The 27,307-nt window shown below is 38.8% G+C and overlaps 1 protein-coding gene across 2 annotated transcripts; it reads left to right on the top strand.

Moving 5' to 3' along the window:
* The first annotated feature begins 109 nt into the window (after positions 1-109).
* Positions 110-25,100, top strand: TCAIM (T cell activation inhibitor, mitochondrial). 2 transcript variants are annotated; one of them, XM_075053254.1, is made up of 12 exons: positions 110-252; positions 2,578-2,653; positions 5,955-6,090; positions 6,644-6,797; positions 7,993-8,239; positions 9,796-9,918; positions 12,609-12,706; positions 15,291-15,382; positions 17,563-17,795; positions 18,416-18,547; positions 19,065-19,093; positions 21,878-22,017. In XM_075053254.1, exons 2-11 carry the CDS (start codon positions 2,625-2,627, stop codon positions 19,072-19,074), a joined length of 1,254 nt encoding a protein of 417 aa, XP_074909355.1. In that variant the 5' UTR covers positions 110-252; positions 2,578-2,624; the 3' UTR covers positions 19,075-19,093; positions 21,878-22,017. The 2 variants fall into 2 exon arrangements, with proteins under 2 accessions (XP_074909355.1, XP_074909345.1); XM_075053244.1 differs by lacking the exon at positions 19,065-19,093 and having other exon boundaries at positions 21,878-25,100.
* Positions 25,101-27,307: the final 2,207 nt, after the last annotated feature.

Genomic DNA, 27,307 nt, shown 5'->3' with positions numbered 1-27,307 from the left:
CTGCGCGGGGGGGGGGGGGGGGGCGCGGCCGCCACGTGAGCTCCGGGGGGCGGGGCGCGGGGAGGCAGCGGCGGAGCGGCAGCTCGCGGAGAAACCGGCGGGGCCGGGAGCGCAGGCGCGCGCTGCCCCCGCCGCCCCCGGCCCCGCCCCCGGCGGGAATCCCCCCTCCCGCCGTCTACTGGGGCCGGCGGCGGCGGTGGCTGCGCCAGGCGATGGGGACCGAGCCCCGGCGGGCGCCGTCCGGCCGTGGCGGTAAGCGGGGCCGGGCTCCTCCGCGAGTGGGGGACACGTTGGGGAGGAGGCGGCGGCGGCGCGACCCCGCCGCTCCTCTCCTGCGCGGGGGGGCGGCTCGGCCCCCGCCGGCGTCGGAGGACGGTGCGAGGCCGAGCCCGGGCGTAGAGAGGCGGGGGGGGAGCGGGTGTTCTGCGCTGAAGCCGGGCCGGGCTCTGTCGCTCCCGCCGCCGGCGGGCCGGGGGCCGGGCGAGGGGCAGCTGCCCGCCGCCGCTCTGGCGGAGGCTGCCCGCGACAGAGTGCGCGCGGTGGCGGCTCCGTGCGCGGGGGCACGGGCGGGGCGGCCGTCCGCAGCGGCGGCGGCGGCGGGGCGGGCCCGGCAGGTGTCCGGCGGGGCCGCCTCGCTCGGCTCCTCCGGTGGCGCAGTCTCCGTAGGCCGCCTTGGGGAGGCGGCGGGGCAGGCGCCAGCTCATCCGAGCGCCCGTCGCCGCCGGGGCGCCGTCGTTCTCCGGTAGCCGAGTCCCGAGGCGCAGGGTCAGCATCGACGTGCCCGAGAGGCGCTGCCGGCGGGCGGGGTTGCCCGTTATTCCGCGCCTTTTTAATGGCGGGGGGGAGTGAGGGGCGGCCGTGACACACATCACGAGCGGCTGTGCCGCTGAGGAGCTGCGGGAAAGACCTTACTTACCTGTAGTGACTTCTGAGGTGAATTCTCTCAGGGGTCTGCTCTAAATCGTTAAAACTGTTAGTGGTTGGGTCACTAGAGCTCGTTTTCTTTCCAGCAGTGAGCGAACCGGTTTCACCCAGGTTTATTTTCTGGGCATTGTCATCTTGTTTGTTTTCATTCTGCCTTCTGCGTACTACCTTAGGGGTCGAGCGTAGGTAAACACCTGAAATAGATAATAATCTCGGCTCGAGTGGTGAGGTAGCAGCATGCAATGTCATGTTTCCAAAGGCTTTTGCAAAATGACTGCAATGTAATTAATATTTTGTTTTGTGTTACAAGCGTGGCTTTGAGGTGGGGTGCAGGTGAAACTTAAAACCAGGAGATTTTATTTTTTAACTAAGCAATGTAACAATTTGTAAGAGGTTAGTAGACCTTTTAAAACAAGAAACAATGATGCTTTTGTCTGGTTATATAAAGTGTCACCACAGATTAGTGAGACTGTTGGGTTTTTCCATCCTCTGTCCAAATCCCTGAAGCTAGAATTACAGAGAGAGAAAACTGTTTTATTGCCAGAGAGTTTGTTAATGTATTTAAGATAGTTTATGATTAGGATTGTTGTTAGGGACACTAAAAATGAAATTACTACTGTCTTGCTCACCCAGTTGAAAATCAGAAGACAAGAATTATAAAGTATTTTGGGGATATTTTAGCTCAGCATATCTTTTTCTCACCCTATTCGCCTCTAGTGAAATACTTGGTAAACAAGTTACGTTCTTAGTTAAGTATTTTTTATTAGTAAGATGCACTTCTAAAACTTCCAGTGTTTTGCAAAATAGTCATAGGAACTATCATGCTGTATTGGAACAGGGATGGTATTTCTCTGATAAGTGCTCATCCCAGGTGCTTTAAAATGGCATACTTAGTGGGAACATGTTATTTTGAAAAGTGCAAAGAAAAATATATTTTTTTAAAAAGTGCATGAAAACATATGAGGAATAGGGACCTTCCCTCATAATACCAAATAATTAGGTATACGTTTGCACTCTGATGTGCTAAGTGGTTTATCTCCTGTTGGAAAACTCTCAATTACAGTTGCATAGTGCAGAAGTTACTAATAAAAATTGCTAATTTATTTTTATGATGCCCGCAAAGTTTTGATAAAAGATTTCCAGGCATTGTTGTATGACAGTGTCTTTCCCTTTGGTTTTATATCGTGCTTGCATAAAATAGTTGGCACATAAATTTTAAAGTATTATCATTTGTTCGGAAGTTTTTGACATGGCAGAGTAAAAATTTACGTGGAATTCCACAAGCTGGTATGCGTTAATGCTTAAAGAAAGCTTCTGTTGTTTTGTTTCTATACTTCAAGACAAAAACTGAACATGGGGAAGAGCGGGAAACATTTTCAATAAATAATTTTTTAGGTGGTTTTTTTGGTAATATCTTTACTCATCTTCAAATCTAAATATGATAACAACTATTAATGTTTGTAAGACTCGCTGTTAGTAGAGGAAACTGAAAACATTCTTGTGCAAAGCTTTAGGTTTTATGTGGATTTCTCAATTTTATATTACAGTTGTGACTTTAAAAGTTATCACCTAGGATTTAGAGAATGCACTGATAAGTAACAGGGGAAAATACTTGTGCCCTTACTAAACAGGATATTTTTTTCTTTTTTTAAGTGAGTTAGTGGATGGCTGAAAGTTGGCTTGACCATTGAGTTGCTGAAATGTTTTGCTGCTTGAGAGCCGTGCGAAGGTATGGTGTGTTGCTGACCTTATTTACCTTTAGCATGTGTTTAAGTGTTTGCTTATGACTTGCATATATGTAAAACTGGTTCAGTTTTTTTGTTTAATGCTTATTTCTTTGGCTCTCTCATCTTTACAGCTTGAAGCTTTCAACAAAGCATCCACAGTTGAAAATCCCCAAAAGCCATATGCCTATCCTCGAGTGAGACACTAAAAAAAGCTCTCAACAAAACAAGGGTTTTAAAATAGCTTAATTATGAGAAAGTGGTCGTCTAAATCTGAATATGATGTCCAATATATTACTGCATTATTGAGTTATTAAAACTCAGTGTTTCAAAATGAGTGAATATATCTGTAATAATGAGCTTAATTTAACAAAGCTTTTCAGTGTCAAAGCTATAAGCCAAAAAGTTAAACTTCAGAGATATCTGAAGAAAAAGTAAAAAGAAAGCTGAAGGGAATTATTTAATCAATAAATTAAATCGGTCCTAGAGTACTGTTGCATAATGTGTTCTAGTGGAGATTGTGTTTCCTATCTTTCATGAAGTGGAGACGGCTGCCCTCAAACTGGTTATGACCTTGATTTTAACATGAAGCCTTTCTCTGCTCTTCAAATCTGAATGAAGCTCTTGGAACAATCCTTGCTCCTTGTGAGTGAAGCCATAAGCATCTTTCTTGCATTTTCTCTCTCCAAATTCATTTTAATTCATTTATTTTGTCACTTGAAGGATGCCTCAGAGTTCTGTCTTTCACCTTCAGTGAATGAATTCTTCCTTCTGTCACGCAGACTAATTTTGGCCTTTGAGCGTTTCTCTTTTAAGCAAGTTCAAAATAGACTTTTGGCTGGAATCCTCAGCCTTCCTACTAGCATGACAGTGTTGTTTAGATACAAAACAAGGGAACTAAAGTTAACCATACTTGGCTGTTTTTCTTGTAGAATACCAGATGGAAGTTTATGATTAATAAACTTGGAAGTATGCTTAATAGTTTCCAGGTATGTTGGAACTTTTTTTCCTAACTACTGGAAACGGCATGCAATAATGTAGCTCAAGAGTGTATGTGGGAAATGGTGTACGAATAAGGGGAGAGAATTGCGCTCCTTACTTCCTCCTAGCAGCTGGGTCCAGACGGATGTGGGTTTCTTGCAAGGCTGTTTGTCAAAACTGCTATCAGATAGGTAGCTGATTAATTTACTTTTTCCTTTGTTGGAAAGAATTTTTTTTCTTTTTCACTGCTTTGTGTCCACTTGCTAAAAAAAAAGGGGGGGAGGGGGAGAAAATTTCTGCTATTTTTTTTTCTCAGCAAGACAATTATTTTGGTGTTTCTAGATCCAAAATGGTATACCATATGACCAAGTAGACTTTTATCCAGTGTGCTTTCCTTCCTTTCTTACCAGGTCAGGTAGAGGGTTTTTTCATGTGTCACTGAGCAACTCTGGCATGTTCTTGTCATTGAGAGCTTTTGCTCTCCATAAAAACATGATATTGCTGTGGTACTTCACCGTTTCCTGCTATTTTGAGTAGGATCATGGGCTATCGTGATAAGTAGTCTTCAGAGTCTTTCTGAGGTGCAGCCAGCAAGGAGGTAGAAGTGTTTGCCAGTAGTACATTTTATGGTTTGTTTTTTTTAATCCTCCATTTAATTAATGCACATGAAAATTGGTTTTAGTCATAACGGTTTGAAATTTCATCAGTCATCTTCCATTACAAGTCTTCCATCCCACTTTTCTATGAAAACTTATCCTGTTTTCAGCAAGCTGACTTTTAAGACCTACTAATTAAATATTTGCCCACCTCTTAGGCAGAATGCATTAGCTTTAATTGCTTTCATGTTTCTAATTGAAGAGCTGGAAAGGTTGACAGGAAAAAAGGTAAAGTAAGGGTCACTGCGTCTGCTTGACAACTCAGTTGTCGTCATTTACTCTACCATTTGCCAAAATGAAAAATATTGCTTATTGTCTGAGCAGAAATTTGGGGATTTTTTTTCCTTTTTAATTAATGAAAGCATCCAGGAAATAGTGTCACATGTTTCTGTGTCCAGGGCAATTATTTGGTCTAGGATGCTGAACAAATAGCTTTGTAAAACAGTCTTGCTCACTATTATTAATAAAGTTATTAGTGAATTGGAAGCAGCTTTGCCTCAATCTGCCATATATTTTCTTATTTGGGGCTCACAGTTTGAATGATACTGTGAGGAGTAAAACAGCATTGTATTGCTTAACAGAGCAGAATCCCTAGCCTTCTGAGTTGCTAACTAAAATGAACATTAATCACAGAGAAAACGGTTGGCCCATTGAATTTGTTAGCCTGTGAAACCAGCTGAAGGAGAAATCTATTATTAAATATTTACCAATTCACATTTTCTTGCTGCTTTTATATATACTGTCTTTTGGTAATCAGTTTGCTAACCTGAATATCAACTTTGAGCTATGGCAGGAAATTATGGTGGTCTTTAATTCAGAACTTGTTTTTCCTTCCATTTCGGTCTTCTGTTACACAAGTGTGCTCATTGCAGAACTGTAGTTTAATTTATGCGTAATTGGAGGTATTCAATCTTTTGTACTTTCTGAACTTCCTAGAACTTCTTCAACTTAACTTTTCCTTTTGATCTTAGGTGAAACAATCTTCTTTTCCCACCACTGAAATTTCTTTTAGTCCTTGTTTTCTTCTATTTCAGTGAAGATCAAAGGGCAAAAACGTACTGGTTTTTTACTTGATGCCTTCTATAGAAGAGTATGTTTGGGAAAGTAGGTTGTTGGTTTGTTTTTTTTTAAATGGACACAAGTATGTGGACCTCAGAGACTAATGCAGAGCTTCATTTGATTGAACAGTGATTATTATTCCTGGGTAAAATTTACTATTCTTTTGGCACTGCTTGAAAAATAGTGGGTTTGGCTTTTTAACTTGAAGGTTCAAAAAGTATGTAAGAGTTGGCTTTTAAGAGCAGCTTCAGCAATAGCTACAAAAAAATACCACTAAAGCCAGTCTTCATTGTTTGAACTACTTGAGTGGAGAATTTTTATTTGAGCCTGCTTTGAGAAAGTAGAGGGAAAAGTTATTGTACTTATTTACATGTCTTTAATCAGCTGTTAGCGTCCACCATCTCTCGAACCTGTTGGATTTGCTCTGTATAAATACAGCTCTGTGAGTGTGAAGGGGAAAAATCCAGAACTCGGACTTCTAATACCAGTTTTAAATGGTTATACTTGCAACTGTGAATGTTTACTCCATTCTGTCACATTCTAAAGTAATTTATATCAGTTTGTCACTTGATTGGTTGCATCATACATAAACATTTTATTACTTTATTAGGTTATGTCTGGAGAAGATATTGGTACAGTGCATTCTTCAGTCAAGAACTTTGTCAGGAGCTGATGCCATCAATGCTCTCAGACCTTTCTATTTTGCTGTGCATCCAGATTTCTTTGGCCAGCATCCCAAAGAGAGGGTAAAAATCTTTTAGTATGCTTTCTTTGTAAGTGTGTCCTATATCAAGGATGGAAATTTTCTAGTTTTCCTGCTGTCACGTTAAAAAAAGTAGTATTAGAATTGAATATGGTTGTTACCAGAGGACAAAAATACACACTTTATTTTTAACAAGGATAGGTCTCTTAAACATCCATTATTTATTAGTCATATTTTCTGTTTAATTGTTAAAAAGAAAATACAGAATCCTTCCAGACTAATTTATAATACATATTACTTGCTTTGTCACATTGAAATGCTGTGCATTATATTTGAATGAATGGATTTCTTTAAGCTTGAAAGCCTTAAAAGTGGTGTTTTGGAACGTACAGGAATGTACAAGTATGTACATCATAGAATTTATTCATGCAAGATAATTATTCATTTACACTGAGAATATGAACTATATTACTACTTGTTAAAAGCAGCCGGCAGTTTGTAAAAACTAATTCTGGATGTAAGATTCAAAAGGTTTAGATGAAAAATGGCCAAATTAATAATCTGTAATGTTTTGGGTTTTTTTCTTTTTTAAACAGGAAGTAAATGAAAACTCTCTGAAGAGGTTAAATGGCTACTTGGAGAATCTACAGAAACCAGGATTTCGCTCCTTTAAGCCAACTCAGCTTACTTTTTATGTAAGAGAAAGAGAACCAAACTCTTCTGATGTTCAAGAATCCTTCAGTGCTTCAGGTGCTTTTATATTGCGCAGAATGTATCTTCCTGTATTTAAATTCTTTCAGACCATTACTTGGCCTTGTGTAGTCATAATGACTTTTCAACTGAATAAAATCCTCTCAATCCATGAAAATATGTATTAGGTCAGACAGGACCTTCCCAAGTAATTAAACATCTTAAGCTTTAAAAAGTATTGAAAGAATGAGAAATAACAAAGTTGAGGTCAAGTTACAGTATGAGGCAGTAAAAAACATAGGTTGATATAAATGATAATTTTTCTGCTTTTAATACTGTTGTCATGTTTCACTGGAACAACAGTTGGGTCCTTGTTTTCATTGCAGATAATGTGCAGTACACAATGTCAGGGTGATTGTAGGATTAGTAGGAATTTAGTCTGGAAGCAGAAGTTATATAATATCTGGAACTTCAGTTTACCGCATTGTCTCTTAGCCTTGAGACTACAGAAAATATTGCCAAGTTTGGAATATTTGGTTTGATTAATTTTATTCTACGTATTTGTCTCTGGTGTACCAATATGCCTTATCTAACAGATGAGTTTTATGTTCTATATCCTGCTAGTCAAAACACTTGAGAAAATTGTGAGGGACCCTAGTGCTAGAAAACAAAATCATACTGTTTTTCAAGAAAATATAGCGTTATGTCCAGTCTACTTAAAATAACAGTTGAACTGGCAGCCTGTGTTCTGCTGTTGAGTCTAATACTTGCTTGGTTTCTAATGGGGCAGTTAGGCCCGATAGCTAAGTGATGGGACTTAGTTTTAGGTGGTGTGCAAGTGTAATGGTTTGTTCTGTTCATAGCCTGTGAAGAGCTGCTGTAGTGCTGCATTTCTACAGTAAGTTATATCCAACATGATGATCAGTAATGATGTGAATTCTTTAGAGGCGTTGGACAAAACTGCTACTGCTAAAGCAAAAGCATCCTTTTTTCGGTTACACTGCATCTGTAGGTAGGTTTCCAGTTTGTCCAATGATTCAGATATTTAAAACAGCTCTGTTTATATTTTTGGACACATAACAGTTTTAAAAGTTAAACTGCACGTGAATTTTGTAGTGAGTGTTGAAATTACAATATCATCATAATTTCCAGCTAGGTACGCCTTGTTTGGTTCTTGTAAGATGAGAGAAATGTAAATGCATTTTAAATAATTTTGATTAAATAATACTAATTGTGTGGGACTTGTATTTTATAGGATTTCGAGCAGTCAGTTTTACGTTACATACTAGGGATCTCCTGAGCACAGTATTAGATATTCTCAACTCCTGCAGTTTATCTACGGAGCATATTCAGAGTTTGAATGTGAACTCTCAGACCCACAAGGAAGCAAAAAGCGCAGTGAACAGACCTATCAAATGGGATAAGACTTACTATTCATTCACTGGATTCAAGGATCCTGAGGAGGAACTAGAACAAGCCCAGAGAGTGGAAACAACTTTAATGTATGTAAGGCTTTTATTTAACTGGTGTTTTGTAACCTAAATTGGTCTTATTCTAATGCTGAGTTTTTGAAAGGCAATCAATAAACATTCTGAACAATACAAAGCTTTATTGTCCGACATGTAATTCTGTCATGCTTTTTATAATTGAAGAGATTTCAAATGAGCTCCTGGGATAACTATAGTGCCAGCTAAGCTGAGGCATTCTTGTCTCTTTGCCCAGCATTCACATTTGGTCAATCTAGTTTTTCTTGCTCCAAATAGCTCCTTACCTCTTACAGGACTTCTGTAACACAAAACTATTAACTTTATTGTTAATATTTCATTATCACATTCTGTTGGGGGTGGGAGATAATACATGAAAACTAAGGTTAGAATGTTTTAATTTGCCAGATGTCTTAGTGTTGTGCCTCTGATTTGTTGTTCAGCATACCAACCCTAATACTTAAATTGACGCAATTATAAACACTGTACTTGCATTAAATGCAGCATGTTGTGTATAAGAAGTTGGTTGTTTATGAAATCTGCATGTGCTCATTTTGGGGAAGGGTGTAAAATACTGCCTTGAAAAATTTTTTTTGTAACAATGAGGATTAGGTGCCATTTGAAATAAACGCAGAGCTGTAGTGGTATCTTTGGGGCAAAGAATACCCCTCATCCTGCCTAGCACCTCTCAAATAAAACTACTATACTATATGCTACTGTAAAACGCTTAATTGAGATTTAAAACACTAGAGAATATTTTTACCTATTTTTACACATTTACAAGAAGTGCCGTGAACAGTTACATATTAACAGTCTGGTTTTAATACCTAGCTGTTTGGCAATGGGCCTCTCTTTTTGCTTCTGACTTCGAATTGTTTTGGTTAGAATACAGTATGAGAATGGAAGTACTTGTTTGTAAAAACAAAGAGTATGAAAATAAGTTTATGCCATGAACAAAGGCTAAACCTCTTAGATTAGCTTTTTCCTAGATATAGAGTGATCCTGTTTATTGAAAATTTTAGATGTACTCCATGAGTCATGTTTGCCTGATTATTGACAAAAGAACTGTAAAACTTTGACCTGCTTAATCTATGTTCATTCCAGCTCTGTAAGAGTTACCTAACTTAGTCCTTTGGTACCACCTCCCTTATTTGATAGTCTACTATGATGACTTTTGTGGTTTGGTTTTTGTTATTTTTTAAAGGTATATGTATGGGAACTTCTTTTACTAAAGCACTACGTTCTCTGAAGCTGCCCCCCTAAATCACACTGATCTGCTGCTCTATACCTTTCACACCTCTAAGTCTTACAGTTGTAACACTGCCGGTGTCTTTTGGCTTGATTTGATTCCCTAGTCCCCCTCGAAGACATTAAGTGCCAGATTTTCCTTTGTCGATATCTTGCATTTAGCAATTTCCGTTTCTGTCCTCTACTTTTAAAAAATGCCTTTACCTGATAATTTGACATAAAACATTAATGTTAACAGTAAGAATTATGTTAGCTGTACTGTTTACTTGAAAGATAATAATACATCATGCCTCTACTGTTGGGGTTTTTTTCTCCTCTTCTTTCAGATCCTGGCTAGATGGTAATGAAGCAAGTGCAGTAAAAAAGCTGAAAAAGAGTTTGCCACTTAGAAAAGAACTAGAACGTTTAAAATTTGAACTCTCTCATCAACTTGAGCTCTCAGATATCAGGTAATAAATTAGATCAGCTGGACTTAGCATTAAGACAGTCAAAGCAAGGAAGTGTTGTGTAATACTACACCATGAGCTTTAAAGGTTTATTCCAGCAAAACAGCTATGTTTCACATATGTAAAAGTGTTATTGCACTATTTTTCTAGAAGAATTCTATCGGGGCAAAAGTTTGCTGTTACAATTTGCTTAAAAAGACCTAGTATTTGTAACTGATAACATAGGCTCCAGTTGAGGCAAACATATAAGCACTTGAAATGGGACATGTGTGTATGCATTAGTTTGGGTGTTTTGCTGGATAAAATTGTTCTTCTTGAAGTCAGGTGAATGTCTACAAAGATAACTGGATTGGCAATGAAATGCAACTTTGCACATGGTACATGGATGACATCCTGTGAAGGCTTAATAAAAATGTTGGTTTTTCTACTGTCTCATTTCCCATACTCCAGAGGAGAAGGATATTTGTTTGCTTGAAGGGACTGAGTACAGTTGGTAATCTTGATTCGTCAGAATATTTTTCCAGAAAATAATTTATGATTCTTTTTTAAATTTTGTGCTTTTGAATGAGGACATTCTGAAGTGGGATATTCAGGATGGGAAATGGCAGTGAGAGTATTCAACAATGGAAAAATAAACTTTGGGGATTATTTCAAGGGCTAGTCTGTTCAGTTCTTCTTTTAACCAGGAAAGAGAGAGTTGGAGCTTCTGAAGTCATGCTTTTGTTCCTTTCACTCTGTAAAAGAGCCTGGCTTCCTTTAAACTGATACCAGGTTTTTTGAACACGATTTCTAATCCTCTGCAACTGTGCTGTGGTGGGGGGGTTTAAGTTTCTGAAACAGTCTTCAGTATTACATGCGTAAGTTTGGTTTTATTCATGGCTTTTATTTAATTTTTTTGTAGTTTGTTGTTTTAAAATACACTAAAACTATTGCATTCCATGAGGAGTTACTAACCTTCCAAGAGTTATATTGTCGTAATTCAGAAAAGAATGTGAGTGTCAGAAATCTGACAAGCAAGTATCTTAATCAGAAACTACTGCTTGTGATCCTGCAGCCTAATGCTAGTGTTCACAGAGGTTTGAAAAAATAACAGGGTCATTGGCTTTATTCATTCCATTGCTAAGTTTAGGACAGTTGAAGAGAAGGTAGGATCTATAAGCCACCTTTTTACATTCCTGTCTGGTGCTACTGAAAGCAAAGTGATACTGCTAGGTAACAGTAAATAGTTATTAGAATGACTTGCATTAGAATAGATTGAATTGCCTCATAAGTGCTGTGGCATAGTACCTATTCTCTGCGTGCCAAAGAGTGGGGTTTTGCCAGTTAGGTTTCCCTAAATGAGATGATGTGGGTTGACCCCAGCTAGCAGCTAAATACCCACACAGCTGCTCGCTCACGCACCCCCAGTGATATGGGAGGAAGAGAATAGGAAGAGCAAAAGCAAGAAAACTCATGGATCAAGTTAGAAGTTCAGTAGGTGAAGTGAAGCAAAGCTGGGCGTTCAAGCAAAGCAGAAGGAGGAATTCATCCTCTACTCCCCATCAGCAGGCAGGTGTTTAGCCCCTTCTGGAAAGCAGGACCTCAGTATGTGTAATGCTTGCTTGGGGAGACAAATGCCATAACTATGAGGGTCTCCCTTTCCTCCTCCTTTCCCTGAGCATTTATTGATGAGCGTGACATCATATGGTCTGGAATATTCCTTGGTGAGTTGGAGTCACCTGTTCTGACTGTGTCCCCTCCCAGCTTCTTGCCCATCCCAGCTTACTCGCTGATCGAGGTGGGCAGAGTGGGAAGAAAAAGCAAAAACCTGGGCACTGTGCCAGCACTGCACAATAGCCAAAACAGTGGTGTGTCTTCAACGCTGTTTTAGTAAAAAATACAAAAACACAGGGGTGCTGTGAGGAAAAATAACGCCATCCCAGAGAGACCCAGTACAATGAGGGAAGGGTAACTTCCCATTTTGAGGCAGTTTTAGATGAGCTAGAAGTTGGTAAAATGATGCAATTTTTCAATACACTGGGACAACTTTACAGTTTAAATGCTTTTAGAAATTTAGTCAGGAGTTTCTGATCTGTCTGTGATGGAAGAGGTGTCAAAACTATGTATATTAAAGTCACCGGTGTAACTAACACCTGGCTCCTGTATGGTTTAACAAAAATTATTCCACTGTGAAATATGAATATATATAGCAACTTACCACTGGAATCATAGTAATGTTTTGGGCTTGGAACTCAAAGGAGAAAAAGGAAAAAAAAAAAGAGGCAATGTCCTTATATACAGTATTTGCTCCTCTACACAAACATTACACAGTGTACAGACAGAAACTGCGTGCCACATGACTGAACAAAATACTGGGTTGTCTTGCGATTTACTTACTAACCTCCTTCTTATTTGGGGAGAGATTTGCAAGTTCTGTTCTGTCTACTAGGTTTTACATTTATTTTTCCTATATCTGGTTTTATTCCTTTTTTTTTTTGGCACTCACTTTAAGAAAGACTGACATTTTATTTAGGCTTTTATCTGTTCAAATAGCATATGACACATCTTTTCAGTAGGCTTTTGCTTTTATTACTGTTGGAGTGCTATTTTGAGTTGTTTGTGTTATAAGGCTTTCAGCTGCATCTCAACTTCTGTGATTTTTTTTTTTTGAATAATGTTGAGAATGAAATGCTTTCAACTATATTTTCATTCAGGTGGCAGAGAAGCTGGGGTATTGCTCACCGCTGCAGCCAACTACACAGTCTAGGTCGCTTAGTCCAGCAGAGACCTGAAGTATTAAAGAATGTTAAAGGTATTTCTGTTGCTTGTTTCTTATATCCTAATAGAGTATTGATTCAAAGATGAGCATGAGTATTCTGTGGGAAGGGAGCTCTCACTCTTTTCATGAATGCTTTTGATAACTGCAAAAACAAACCTGCCAGGCTACTGAAAAGCTGGTGAGAACTTACATTTTAAGCTACTGGGTATTTTTCGAAGTGACATTTCCTTATAGTGTATTTGCTACACTTGGTTTCTGTTTTACTTCTTAATAGGTGCAAACTGAGTGAGTTGAAGGTGCTAGACTTAGTACTAAGAATGAAAGTAAAAAATCCATACTGAATCTCTGAAAGGGTAGAGGTAGCAATGGAATGTTACCCATGCTAGATTTAAGCCAAAAATGCGAGTAGCTCTCTAAAGAGCCAGTATAAGGAGGGCTTGCTAGAATACCTTTAAAATCGTATTGTCTTCTCTTATCATGCATGTTCCATAAAATACCTGTATTAAAGTCTGTATTTTCTCAGGAAAAACTAAAAAATTCTGTAAACCTGATCTACCATTCTTCTCGTACAGCTGTTTGACCTCTTTGCTCTAATTGTAACTCCACATTTTATGCCCTTCTGCAGATACTCAGTTCTAAGCGGCTTTCATTTGAGGGTTAACATAATCATTTGTCAAACAGAGGGGATAGGACAATAAATAGTAGTTATAAATTGCATTAAGTTTCAAATTAGTTTCTTTACCTAAGCACACCAAGGACTTAAAAGTGCTAGAGAAGTCTGTTTTGTGAACTTGTTGTAGTCTCCATCTTTGAAGATCCTCAATAATGTACTGGACAAATACCTGTCAGTAATTATACAGGTACAGTTGGTCTTGCCTTGGGGTACAAGGATGGACTAGATGCCTAAGTCAGCGTTGCCCTCTGTCATGGTTTAAGCTCAGCTGGTAACAAAGCACCAGGAAGCCACTCACTCACTCCCCCCTCTGGCCCCGGTGGGATGAGGAGAAGAAAATACAAAGAAAAGCTGGTGGGTTGAGACAAGGACATGGAGGGATCACTCACCAGTTATGGTCATGGGCAAAAAACAGACTCGACTTGGGGAAAAAAATGACAAAATCAATTTAATTTGTTACCAATCAAATTGAAACAGGACAATGAGAAGTAAAACCAAACCTTAGAACACCTTCCCCCACACACCTCCCTCCTTCCCAGCTCAACTCGTCTCCCAGTTTCTCTCACTACAACCCCCCAGCGGTGCAGGGTGGTGGGGAATGGGGGTTGGGGTCAGTTCATCACATGTTGTCTCTGCCGCTCCTTCCTCCTCAGGGGGAGGACTCCTCACTCTTCCCCTGCTCCAGCATGGGGTCCCTCCCACAGGAGACAGTCCTCCATGAACTTTTCCTGCATGGGTCCTTCCCACAGGCTGCAGTTCTTCACGAACTGCTCCAGTGTGGGTCCTTCCTGCAGGCTGCTGTTCTTCAGGCACAGACTGCTCCAGCGCAGACTTTCCCATGGATCATGGCCATCTTCAGGGTGGGCATCTGCTCCCCCGCTCCCCTCCAGGGGCTGGGGGGGGACAGCCTGCCATCTCACCACGGGCTGCAGGGGCATCCCCTCCTCCCCAGCTCCTCCTCCCCTCCTTCTTCACTGACCTTGCTGTCTGCACAGGGGTTCCTCTCACATCCCACTTCCCTCTCTGCTGCAGGTTTCCCTTCTTAAAATTTTATCCCAGAGGCACTACCACTGTCACTGATGGGCTCGGCCTTGGCCAGAGGCAGGTCCGACTTGGAGCTGGGGAAACTTCTAGCAGCTTCTTACAGGACCCACCCCTGCAACCCCTCCCCCACTACCAAAACCCCACCACACAAACCCAATACACTGTTTCTTAAGGATTTTGGAAAACATTTCTGAGAGAGAGCGCTTCTGTTTAAGCCTTGTCTTGTAGTTTAATACACCACACTGAAGACTTTTGTGGAAGCTTATTTTGATAGTTGCCTGTGCTTTTACCCCAAAGAATTCTGGAGGATCATTGTACTTCACTTAAAAAACCCATACTTGGACTCAAAACTGATTTGTCCCCCCAAAAGTAAACCTAGTATTATCCTTTTATGTTGTCTCTATTTCTTTAAAAAAAGAGCAAAAACCTAATGTGAAAGTGTTTATCACAGCTTGTGTGTTAGAGTTCTGTGGAAGTAGTGTTGAATGGCTGTGCTAACAGTTCTTTGACCAACCTTTACCTTACTGATACATACTTTAAGCATATAGCATATATATCCTATTGTATACGTGATTTGTACAGGTTCTTTGAATATGCTGTCTGCTGAGATTTTCTCCTATTTTAAAAGTAGCCTTTGTAAGAAAAAAGTCCAGTTAACTAAAAATCTATCAAGTTTAAACAAGGAGAAGGCAAATGCTAGGTAAGGTTTGTATGAAAAAAATTCTTGGAGTTTTCAAGAATCGCTCTTCCAAATTTTGAGAGTAATGAAAACACCTACTCGTGTGTGTTTGTGCTGCAGAAGCGTGTTGCTTGTGACATTAGTAGCATAGTTCAGCCTAAAATAATTGTGGGAATAATTGCAGTAACCCAGATTAGTAAAGAGCTTTGTTTGACCTTTAGGACGCACGGTGGTATTTACAGACCGTTCAGGTATGAGTGCAGCAGGCCACATAATGCTGGGGACCATGGATGTTCACCATCACTGGACCAAAGTAAGAAGATTTCAAAGTAAATGATAATGCCTCTTGTTCATGACATCCTTTTTCAAACTATAACCAAAATATTAATTGATGCAGATGACTGATGAGTAAAGCAAACACATAGCTGCTATATTTAGCATAACTGTGTACATTGCATTCTAAATTTAATCCTGTGATACACTGTTCCTAACAACAATCTTTGTCAGATCTTTACTGCTGCTTTCACTAACAAATCAGTCCTACCCCTGATTAGATACAAAGAAAACTAATTTGTTATGCAGTGTTCCAGTCTATGCAATGAGCACTGGCAGAATATTGCATTATCCATAAAGAGCTCATTCCCATGAAGAATTTAGGAATTTTATTCAGCTTTTTCATAAAAATGGGACATAAAGGTAGTTGTGAAGTGGTCATTTCAGTCAATGGCTGCTAACCAACCCTGTCACTCCACTTTGTTCTTTTAGGCAGATAAGGTGGATGTTGCAGAAATTTATATTTAGTGACCATGCAAATTCTGCTGCTGTTTGTGTAAAGTTTGGAGTTAACAAGCTTTCTGGCATCCTGAATGATAAAGTATTATATGCAAAGAACCACACAGTATATAGCAATATCAGCATGTCACTTAAGGAAGTTTTCTTGAATCTTGGTTACTGAAATGTTGTTGATAGTTCTATCAAAAAAAGATTTCTTTATAAAGGAAATATCAGTGGAATTTCATAGTTGGGAATATAGCAGGAATATCATAATATTCTATATTCCAATCAGTTAATAATACAAAAATTTAGCACTCAATCCAAATCTTTCTCTTATATATGTTTCACTGAGGCAGAATACAAAATGTGATTTGTTAATGTGAATGATTTACAAAGAACTTAAACTGAGAAACTAGAATTTAACGCAAAACTTTCTACTCTCAGATTTGCAAGTGTTGATAGTCATTGGAGTAAAACTGTACTTCTGATTAATACTAAAAAACCCACTTAGTTCCTTGAAAAGAGAAATGCTGCCTCTTTCTAGCTTTTGCCAAGGGGTTTTCTAAAGAATACTTTGTGCAAATGGAACAATGTGTAGAGTTGGTTGTGGTGATGGTATTTGCTTTGGAAGACAGAGGAGAGGTATTTAAACCTGAAGTCAGGGGCTTTTTGTTTTAAAATGCACCGAAGGTTATGTTAAGTGACACACAGAAAAAGTCTGAAAATATTAATGAGATTGGTTAGCCACTTGTTTTTTTAGAGAGCAGAATTTTTTTTCCCAGTTCTAACCCATTTTAGAAAGCAGTCCTAAGTGCTAGTACTTTTGTTTCTCATAGAAAAAGGAAGCAGTAGAGTAGTGTCCAAGTCAGGCTGTAGAATGCTTGGTCAGAGGCACAGTATTTAGAGGATTTTTGCCATTTTTCTCCATAATAAATGGAAATGCTGAACCAAGGGATTTTATTGTGCCAAAAGCTGTTCTGATTCTACTACTGTCTTGGATTTCTGAAGAGATTATTCTGATTTCACTTGACTTGTTCCAGCAGCAGTACTTTTTTGTATGGAAAACCGTGTTCTAGTAATAACTGGGTAGATGGTAAGCAGTGACTATTACTACAGACTTTCCTCTTTCACTTGTTGCCCTGTTCCAGCCATCTCCCTATCATACCTTCTGTGTCTCAACTCACAAGTCTGATCGTTTTTTAACCTTTTCTGGTATAGGTTTTGTAAATTAGAGATCTGGTACCTTCCTCCTTTCTCCTCTCCCTTCAGACTCAGGATGAGCAGGTTATCATCCAAACCTTTGGAAAGAACTAGTTGCAGGCACAGAGACTTCTCTTTTTTGAGAATTGGTATAAATTAGGCTGGCAAACTGTGGTGATAAACATTTTATGTAGATGTCAGATTTTCTTACTTTTTTTTTAATCTGGATTAATTATTAATTAATTAATTTCTGGATATATAGGGAAAAGAGGACATCTATCAATCTTGTTACAGCCTTTTGGTGCCTTTATAGTATAAATACTGAAAATACTTACTGTTCTATCTTGCCCCAAAATATATATACTTGGTATTTCTGATTTTTGGTATTCAATTTTTTTTTTTCCCCCTTGGGTTCCATGTTTGTGTTGTTATAGCTGCTTATAGCTGCTTTTTATTTTTTTTTTCATTTCTTTAAGTTTTGTGCTTTGTAACATAGGAAATGTTTGTGTGTGTGCACAGATTTTTGAGAGATTGCCAAATTATTATAAACTTCAAAAAAGGCTGCTGTTCTTGGAAGATCGGATAAGCCAGCTTCTGGGAGGCATACAAGTAATATATATTGAAGAACTGCAACCCCTGTTGACTCTGGAAGAGTACTACGAGACTCTGGACTCTTTCTATAATAAATTGCGTGACAGTAGACTACCTTTTCATCCTCGCAGTCTGCGAGGCTTGCAAATGATTCTGGAAAGGTAGGTATTTGCAGGAAAAGTTTCTTCCTTTTAGAGCTTTTACTCTTTGTTTTGTTTTGGGGTTTTTTAGTGTTTTGGTTGGGCGGGTTTTTTGTTCTGTTTTTTTTTTTTTTTTTTTTAGTTTTTTGGGGGTTTCGTTACACTGATTATTGCTCTTGCTAAGAAGAAAACTAATGTTTTCTTGGATTTTCATTATGTCAAAGTCTTTTTGTTTCTAAAGGTTTAAAGCGCCTTTTTATGGGTTAAGAAGGAATGAGATTGAAGAAAATCCTGCTTATTTTGTTCAAGTTAGACTCCGTTCTGTCTTTATCTTACAATGTTGTGCTGGGTTAAATCAAAGGTTTTGTGCTGTCAGGTCAACACTCAGTGGTGTATGATGGTGCTTCTGTTTATATTTTTTGAGTATTGTTGACAGTTGCTTTTGAAATGTAATTCTAAAAAAGCTTTATATATGATGCTTCTCTATTCTCATGATCTGAATGTGATTAATTTTTTACCAATTATTCTGATTGTGATTAATTGATGTTCTTTTATCTTCAGAATTCATTCTGAAAGTAATTCATTTAAATGCTAGCATTAAAAAAAAGATACCTAGTTTTTTGCTTCCATCGTTTCATTAGTGACAGATACGCACCAAGCTTACATGAATTTGGACACTTTACAATCCCAACGGTCTGTGATCCAGCAACCCTTCAATGGTTTATTTTTGCTAAAGCACAGGAGGCAAGAGAGAATCTGAAAAGAAAGGAGGAGTAAGTATTCTTGTGACTTGATGCATTTAGCTCATGAAAATCTTTGCATGTCATATGTTTTATTTGGAGGAGGAGGAGAACTCTGAAGAACGTATTCCTGTTCTTTTGGTGGAAGAAACTTCTGTTTATAAAATAGAACTTTACTCATCGGCTTTACGAAGTTAAAAATTTCAATGTTCAGTGAACACAGTTGTTGGAAAATACCCCTCCTCCACCTTGTAGGAACAGTTGTACTTTATTCAGAAATAAAAGATCTTTGCTTACAGGACAAAATTGCATAATCTTTTTACAATTACTTCCCCAAAGGAGAGATGGGGTTTTTTTAAGGAAGAGACCATTTTATTGAGTAAGAAAAGCAACAAACTTCTATTAATGTTACTTACATTGTGACAAAAAAACAGTAAAATCTAAACTAAAAATAACTGAGACCAACTAGAGAATTATTATTTCTAGTTAGCACTTAAAAATAATAGGGGTAGAATGATGAGAGAAATATCTCCTTGGTACTCTTTCACAGATGCGAGTGAGATGAGAGAGATGACAGTGGTAAGTCACAGTACCATACTTAAGTCCATGACTTGTAATATCCATCAGAACTGTACATTTTCTTCTTGACCTCCTATGCTATATGTGTCTTTGAGGATTAAGAGCATAAGGTAGGGATACTGGTTTTATTTTGAATAAAATACTGTGATAGGTAACTGGGTGTTACTGTCCTTTTAGAGGTTGTTACTGCAAGTTTATTTTTCTGCTTGGGAAAGCTTTTAATGAATTGTTGAAATATCACACTGTCATGAGTGTATACATGATGTATAGATCCAGATATTTTTTTGTGAAGGTTATTTTAGGCATGAGTCTTACTGAAGGCTTTATGGTTTTAGCTCTGTTAAGACCTGGTTACTTGGGAGAACATATTTTGGAGGTGGACTTTGGTAAAACATGGAGGTTTGTTGGAATTTTTTTATAACCTTAGTCCAGCTTTGAAGTTAGATTATTTTTTTTTGCCATATGAGTTGTAACTGCTTAATAGCTCTCTGTGTAGCTGTCCGTATGTGACAGGTGGGAAAGTATTGTCTGTAGAGGTTCAGAGGGATGTTGTAGCAAATGTATCAATTTGCATCTGTGTAACTCACTCTCCAAAAACATCACACTACCCCACATTATAAAGGCACTTATCCAGGAAAAATGTGGGGCCCCTGTCAGTATAAGCAGCTGTGTTGTAAGCATGTAAGACCCAAACTAAATATCTCAGCTCTTCTGTTGTGTGTTGGACAATGTGCTGGTTTGTATAAAATAGTAAAGAACAACTGTACTGGGTCATATTGAAGGTCTGTCCCCATCATCTATTAGCTTACAGAAAGGCTGTATGAATGGGGCAAAAAATGTGGTGGTTTTTTTTTATTCTGTGCTCCTTCTCAGTTTGACTGCACTCAAAAATATTTGAAGCTGGAAACATTAGCTCATGTTAAGAGTGTTCAGTAGATCATCTTTTTTTCCCCTCTTAATTGTCCAGTTATTTTGGGGGATGATTTACACTTTGTGGCTCCAAAATATCCCATGGCAGCAAATTGCACAGTTGAATTACATGTAGTGTGTGTACATGAAGGAGGGAAGAGGTGTCCTTTGTTTTATAGACCCATGGCCTGATGACTTCAACTGTTATTCTCCTGTGCTGTAGAAAATACAAAACAGTCGTTCTGTATCTGTCACCTCAAGTTTTTGGGTTTTTTTGTGGTTATGTCATATTTCCCCTTAGTTGTCTTTTTATTGAAGCTGAAAAATCCTTTTCCACGTAATGCTGCTTTGAACAGAACCCGTTCTGTACTTCTGATTTTCCTTAGCCTCCTGTGGTTGTTAAGGGGCCCTGAGATAAAGGAAAATATTTTGAGATGTACTGGATTTACTTTGCACATGCAGATGAATGTTTTACATGCAGTAAACAGCATAGCATAGCTGGAATTCTTTATGACCTGGTGCACTGGGGAGTTCAGACGCTGCTGCTCTAGAAAATTGTCTTATCTGTGTGGATAATGTCAGTCTTCTAGTAATGGAGGATTTAGTATGAATCTACTTCTCCTTCCCTTGCGTTTGTAAAGTATCAGTTTTGTATTGTGATAGAGGTGTGAGCCTCGTTGTGGAAGTGACTAAAAATAAACCTGCAGTTCTCACTATGTGCAGCTAACTTTATATTGTTCAAGGGAGCCTGAGGTTTCACAGAACAGGAAAGCTTGGCACTCAGGTAATAGAGAATGTGCTCAGGAGTGTGGTGTGGATACAACCAGTAGAGAGGACAGGCTTGCTCCAGGTTAACTCCCTCACTGCCAGAGCTGGGCTGGGTTCTCGTAGAGCAATCTGAGTGCCCCAGCACCGGGTAGTGCCATGCAAGAACATGCAGATCCCATACGGAGCTCTGGAAAGAGTGGTGTTGAGGCCCTCAGTACTGTTTTTACCCAAGTCAAATAGTGGGTGTGTCCGTGCTTAGCTTGGGCAGATTCACATCCCAGTGGCTCTGCAAATGTGCTGCTGCTTTGTAGTTCCTCCCCTGTTTAGCACAGGGTCTGTGTTGTAGGGCAGCGATGGTGCTGTTTCTGTAACCAAGCTGGCTCTGGAAGAAGTATAGCTATGTTAATGTGACACAGTGCCTGAGGTAGTAAGGCTTGCTGAACCTGAACTTTGTCTGCATCAGATGATCCACAGTTCCAGTAACTCTTAATTAATTCTACACATTATTTCAAAGTAGCTTGAGTTTGTCAGGTGGTGTCTTACCACTCTTTGTCTGGGGTGAAGGGAAAAAATCATCTGCAAGCTATGAATTCAATATTCCATATACTTCCTGCAATTAGTAAGTTATTAACACGTTTAATATGCATCAGGTGACTGTACCTGTCATCTGTTGGTTTTGATGACTTGCAGAGTACTGGTCTTAGTTAAGAAGACAGAGTAGTTACTAACATGGTTTTATTCTTAAAGCTTACACTTCCAAGGTTATTTAAGTACTTCCATCCCTTGCAGTAAAAATGCAGCCGCATGGGATTATTTTAGTATTTTTGCCCATTACCTTGTGGGCAAAAGAATGTCATGGTGCAGGCTATCGAATGTGACCCTGCATAGGCATGCTGTTGCCCGTAGTCATGGAAGCATGTTCATTCAGTCTAGCCTCTGAGGTGGACATGGGTATCAACCCGCACAAAAAATCTCAGCTGTACCGTAGCTGTACATGAAGTGGCCCCTCTGCTTACATGCATATAACCTACAAATATACTTATTTCAAGGATTTTTTTAAGAAATTAAGTTCTAATTTTGTCACTGTATGTTGTCTTCATTTGCTAGGATGATGATTACAGAAAAAGAGCTAATCGATACTTCCACTGAAAAATTTTCTTTGGATCGGCTGTATAAAGAACCCAGTGTTTCCAGTGCACAGATGATAGATTGTTGTAAGCGACTGCTAGAAGAATCGTTGCCATACCTACAAGGCATGCACCTTTGCATTTCACATTTCTACTCTGTGCTGCAGGATGGAGACCTGTGTATACCTTGGAACTGGAAAAACTGAGGACATATCTGATAATCAGATGAATTGTTTATTTTCTGTAAGAGGCTATAAATATGAATGTTTTTAAGAGTAAATTATTTAAATCTGTATTTTGATATCAGTATTCAACCCACAAATTTTCTTCTAACTGCTGCTCAAAAAGGATTGGAGTCCTAGACAATTTGCACAATGCGCAGTGTTGCCAGTTCTGGGAAAGATATCTGTACATTCTCCATACTACTGTAGGAGTCCCAGTGTATGGTAGCAGTTGTGAAACCGCATTTTTGTAGTGAATTACAAAAATATATTAAATTACAAGTCTGCAAAAATGTGCATGTGTATTTTTGATATACATGGATATTGCCAGAAAGATCTTCTTAAATAGAGTGTACGACTCAAACCAGACATTACATGTCATTTTAAGGGATTCACTGAATGCAGAAGTTGAGTACATGAGTTACCTGGTGGCAATATTGGCATTTCATATTGCTACCTCTTACTGAGTTAAAAAAAAAAAAAAAAAAGACAAAGGAAAAAACGTCAGAGTATTTCTACTTTGCAGAAGAAAGAGGTTCATTAACTTGGTCTCTACAGTAGAGTTTCATATGCTGGTCCAATATTGTTGCCTTAAAATTTCAAAATATGCCAGTTGTACTGTCTGCAGTTACTTTAAAGGAGATGTTGTTCTCTTTTTGTTTTCCGGCATTTGCTCCATAAATACAGACAATCCTCTTTACCTACACTATAACAGGTTGCAAATTGCATTCACAACACTTGAAACCTGTGTAGATTAATGTGACATCTGAGGAAAAGGAAGCATTGATTTGTGTGGGATTGTCTACAAGAGTAAGTACTTCTCAGTGAGAGCAAGGAGTTTGCAGTAAGGCAAATGCATGGATCTTTACTGGTACTTTATTCCTTGAAAAAAATGAATTAAAGTGTGAATGTATGTCAACACTTTTTCATTGTAATACATGCCAAGATGCATTTTGTGTTTGGTTTACTACTTTGCAAAATACCCTTGGAGAAGAACCAACATGTTTCTGGACTTGAATTCACCTATAACAACTGGCAAAAAGAAAAAAAGAAAAAAAAAAAGTTGTCAAATGCTTACTTGCCTTGTATTTATATTTGTATTAGGCAGGGAAATTGTTGTGGTTCTCTGTTTTCCCCTGTTAAAAGGCTAGGTGTCAAGTTGTTTATTATGTTGCCAAACGTAAAACAAACACCACCACCACCACTGCCTGTGCCCTGTCCCCCCATCCCCCCCACCCCCGCCAGTGTGATCTCAAGCATGTCCGTTTTAAAACATTGAGACAAAGCTGTGACTTTCTCAGGCCTTTAATTCAGCCAAATTCCTGTATAGGTTCTGAAGATTAGTTGATAGTTTCTTCTAAGTAGTTAACTTCCATTGCACATTACTTCCCGTCGCTCCATCTGGCATTGATGATACTGTCTGTGTCCCAGTTGTGCTAAGCAAGTGATCCAGTCCTGTCAGTTGTAGCCCAGCAATATTCCCTGTAACAGCTCTTTGGAAGTAGGATGTCTTCAGGAATAAAAGCTGAGAGTAGTAATTTTTTTTTCCCTGCTTGAATTGAATGACTCCTTACAGGTCTTCAGGCAAGAAGCAGCTGTCCAGTTTGACTGTAGAGGAGATAAAAAAAAAAAAAAAGTCTGAGGGAAGGTGAGTAGACTCAAATCAAGAGCCTGATGCAATTCTGTAAGGACTGATGCTAATGCTGCAGAAAGCAGTGACTAGACCTAAGGACCTTCTCTTTGTGGCGTAGAGAAGATGACTAGAACTGGCTGGAGGAGGAAACATAAGCTGTAAAAGCCTTTATGAAATAGAGCATGGGATATTTCTGCAAGTAAAATGGGGCAGTGGAGACCCTGACTTGGAATGTGGATCACAGTAGGCAAAGGCAGGCAGGAGGGAGCAGGACTGAGTTTAAATGTGGAAGCGGTGAAAATAGTTGTTAAATGTTTCCAGCCTGGGATAGATCTGAAGATTCTCACCATTCCTTCTAAGGGGAAGTAGCGAAAATCATCTGGCAAAATGTGTCAGCCCCCAAAAATGTGGCATGGCAGTCTGTTTTTCTGACAGTTACCTCCAGGCTGGGGTCTCAGGTCTGTGCAATAAGATGGAGTTCCAGTCCTGCTGCTGTCCCACCAGAGAGCTGGTCAGCTCAAGTGCTGTGGGGGTGGCTCTTTCCTTTTCTGTTAGGTTTTGGGGTTTGTTTTCCTGAGTTCTAAAGGAGATGCATGTCAAAATCTCTTAAAACTGCTCAAAAGTCAAGCAATATAAAAATTAAGGTTGTATATAGGTCTGGGTCTTAGAGTTATTTTGTAGTGCATTTTCTGTAAATTAGTTTTACTGCGGAATGGTTGAGTTGACTGTACAAACACATATGGGCCTCCCAACATTTTTTAACATACTTAGAAAAGCAGCAGAAAAAAACAAAAGGATAAACTTAGTGTTTGTAGGTATTCATTTTGACAGGTTTGACTGACTTTGAAGACTGTCCCAAAAGTAATGGAGAATTGTCCATTTAGGTAGATGTGTATGGGTTAAATCTGTCAGAATTACATTTTACTTCCCAACTTTTTAAAGAGATGGGGGAAAAAAAAAAGGTTTAGAACTTCTGAAGGCCTTTTGTCACAATGGCAGGGTGGAAATGGACAATGATGGAAACTTTTGTCTGTTTTTAAACTGTGCATAACACCTCAAATTCTGTTCAACAGACTGCTATCAACTCATTATAGAAATAGATTTGAATGAGTATTAACATCTACTATAGTTTATTCAGTACAGAATTCGTGCTTGCTCTGGGGCCAACAACCGAAAACATGCTTGGTATGAAGTTTCAAAAAGTGTTCTCTTTAAAAACAAATCCTAATATTAAATTAGGTAGAGTTGATGTCTTGCTGTTTTAATCATTATTGTTTGGCTTAGATTTGAGTTTTTCTTGTCCTGTTTAGAAATTTGCAATAAACATTTGAAAGATAAGTAAGAATCTCTACCAGTGATCAAAGACTAAATGTGTGCTCGTCATCTGTCATGAGTCAATAAACCGTGATGCCTAGATCGTGTCATTCAGTCTCTGAGAATGGTTTAGTATTTTAGTGCAGCTGCCAGAAGGAAATTCAATGCTAGAGTCAATGCTAGAATAAAAGAGATGGGACTCAAGACAAAATTTATCACCTTAACGAGTTATTTTTGATGCTGTTTAATACTGTGACCTTGAGACGCGTGCATTGGTAAACAGCAATTTCCATTTTGTCAGGTGTCAGCATAATCTTTTACAGTATCAGTTCTGTATGAATTCCAGTGCCACGGGCTCCTGCCTGTGTTTTAATAGCTTGATATGTGATTTTTATTCTTTGAGCTGTATATGAAAATTGTATGAAATTGTGTGAAATAGTGCCCATTTTGTCATTGTTCTTTTGGCTCTTAACTGCTGTGATACAGTCTCTAGGGACTAATAGGCTTGTATTCATGTTTTGTAAGACATTCAAAATGTTGATAAAGAATCTTGAGAAAGACTTAAAAAGGGAAGATCTTCTGGAATATTAGAGCCAATTTATCAAAGCATATCCAAAATTCATCAGAACTTTTCATGGAGAGCATAAATCCCCTCTAGTTTGTATACTTTACAGCTAAAAAAAACTTCCTGAGGAAACTGTGAAATTCTAGAGCTTATTAATTTAAATTTGTCATTCTGAGAATATAGTATTCATCTGAACAGTTATCTGTGTGATTTCTTGGACATATGCATGTCCTATATGTGTGTAGTACATGTGTCCAAAGACTTGTAATAGAGTAGGGCAGTTTAAAAAAAATGGCAACCTAGCTGAGAAGGAGAAAACATAGCTTGTAAATACAGTAAAAATGTTAGTTTAAAAAGTTCAGAGATGGAGATCATGCTTTTCTGTTGCATATAAATACTAAAATGATTTGACTTATAAGTACAAGATTAAAAACTGGGATCTCAATTCTGTGCGTGGAAAAAATGTTTAGATATCTCCCTGGAAGGCCCTATTAAAACTACAGTATATACTGAAGTAACAGAAGAATAATCTTGTTTTGCAGTTTGTCCTTTCCAGCTACATATTCCTTACACGATTGCTTAAATGCTGAATAATTTAGTACTTCATTTTTGCTAAATTCTCTGATGGGGCGCTCTGTGTCTAAGTAGCCAGACTTGATTGATTATGATCTCAGTAATGTCTTCAAAAAAGCTTTTGAAGATATTTTATTTAGTAGAGCTGAAATTTAATATTTCTTGCCAGCTTTTATATTCTGAAAGTGTCTTTTCTGTGATCTTCTATTTCCATAGCTTTTGGCTATTGTGTGGCTCCATATTTTAGCAAGTTTAAATGTTTAGGTTTTTTTAACCTTTTTGCTTTTCTTAACATGTCTGCCGAAAGAACATAGGTTTAAATTGGCCCTATCTATGCTGTGGACTGTACTAACTACAGACTGCCCAGACATGCCTTAAATGGAGCTGCTTAAGCTCCTTGTAAATTTCTCTTGGATTTTAACAGGGAATAAGATTTCAGAAAAATGAGAGTGGCCAGAGTTTGTGCCAAATGTAACGGCTGCGATGACAATGTGAAATAGTGTTTAACATAGAGCTTAGATAAAAAGAGCAGGGTTATAATTTTCTTCTTAATTTAGTTCCAACATCCCTACCTAGCTGCTCAGGAGAACAGAAGGGAATTTGATGTAGCTTAAGATACCAGTCAGCTTTAATTTCTTTTTGATTATTTCTCTTTAATCATCTGCTTTGTCATTTGATTTTTATATGTTGCAGGGGCATAGTTGAGCAGTCAGCTAATGCCTGTGGTAGCTGTGTGCACCCTCTCTCTGTAATGGGATATTCTGGGACCATTTACTAAAAGCAGCAATCGGATGAGAACCTGATGTCCTCCTTCAAGACTGCTCTGTGATCTGGCGGCCACAGTTCAAGATCAAGGCGTTTCTTTGATAGTGCTTTGTCCAACCCACACGTTATTTTACCCATCAGTTTGTCATGCTCCTGGGAACCTCTCGTTCAGGGTTGTTTTTTTAATGGGATGTTTCAAGTTCATTGAGTCAGCGGGTCATAGTTGTAGCCTGAGATTTTGAATCCTGCTTGTGTTATAGTTCAAGGGCATGGGTAACCTGTTTTCAACTTGCATTGATTTCTGACAGTCCATCGAGATAGAGCTCTAACTTCTACACA

Source organism: Buteo buteo, chromosome 2, assembly GCF_964188355.1.
Source record: "Buteo buteo chromosome 2, bButBut1.hap1.1, whole genome shotgun sequence".
In the NCBI taxonomy this organism is placed as follows: Eukaryota; Metazoa; Chordata; class Aves; order Accipitriformes; family Accipitridae; genus Buteo; species Buteo buteo.
The sequence above is the reverse complement of the archived record's forward strand: the minus strand, read 5'-3'. Positions and strand labels throughout refer to the sequence as shown.

What these genes read in the sequence shown, in the direction of transcription:
- TCAIM (XM_075053244.1), top strand. Translation starts at nt 2,625, where the DNA reads ATGTTTTGCTGCTTGAGAGCCGTGCGAAG. An exon ending in AGAGTGGAAACAACTTTAAT is followed by an intron (nt 8,240 to 9,795) that starts GTATGTAAGGCT and finishes CTCTTCTTTCAG; the next exon opens with ATCCTGGCTAGATGGTAATG. An exon ending in CTTGAGCTCTCAGATATCAG is followed by an intron (nt 9,919 to 12,608) that starts GTAATAAATTAG and finishes ATTTTCATTCAG; the next exon opens with GTGGCAGAGAAGCTGGGGTA.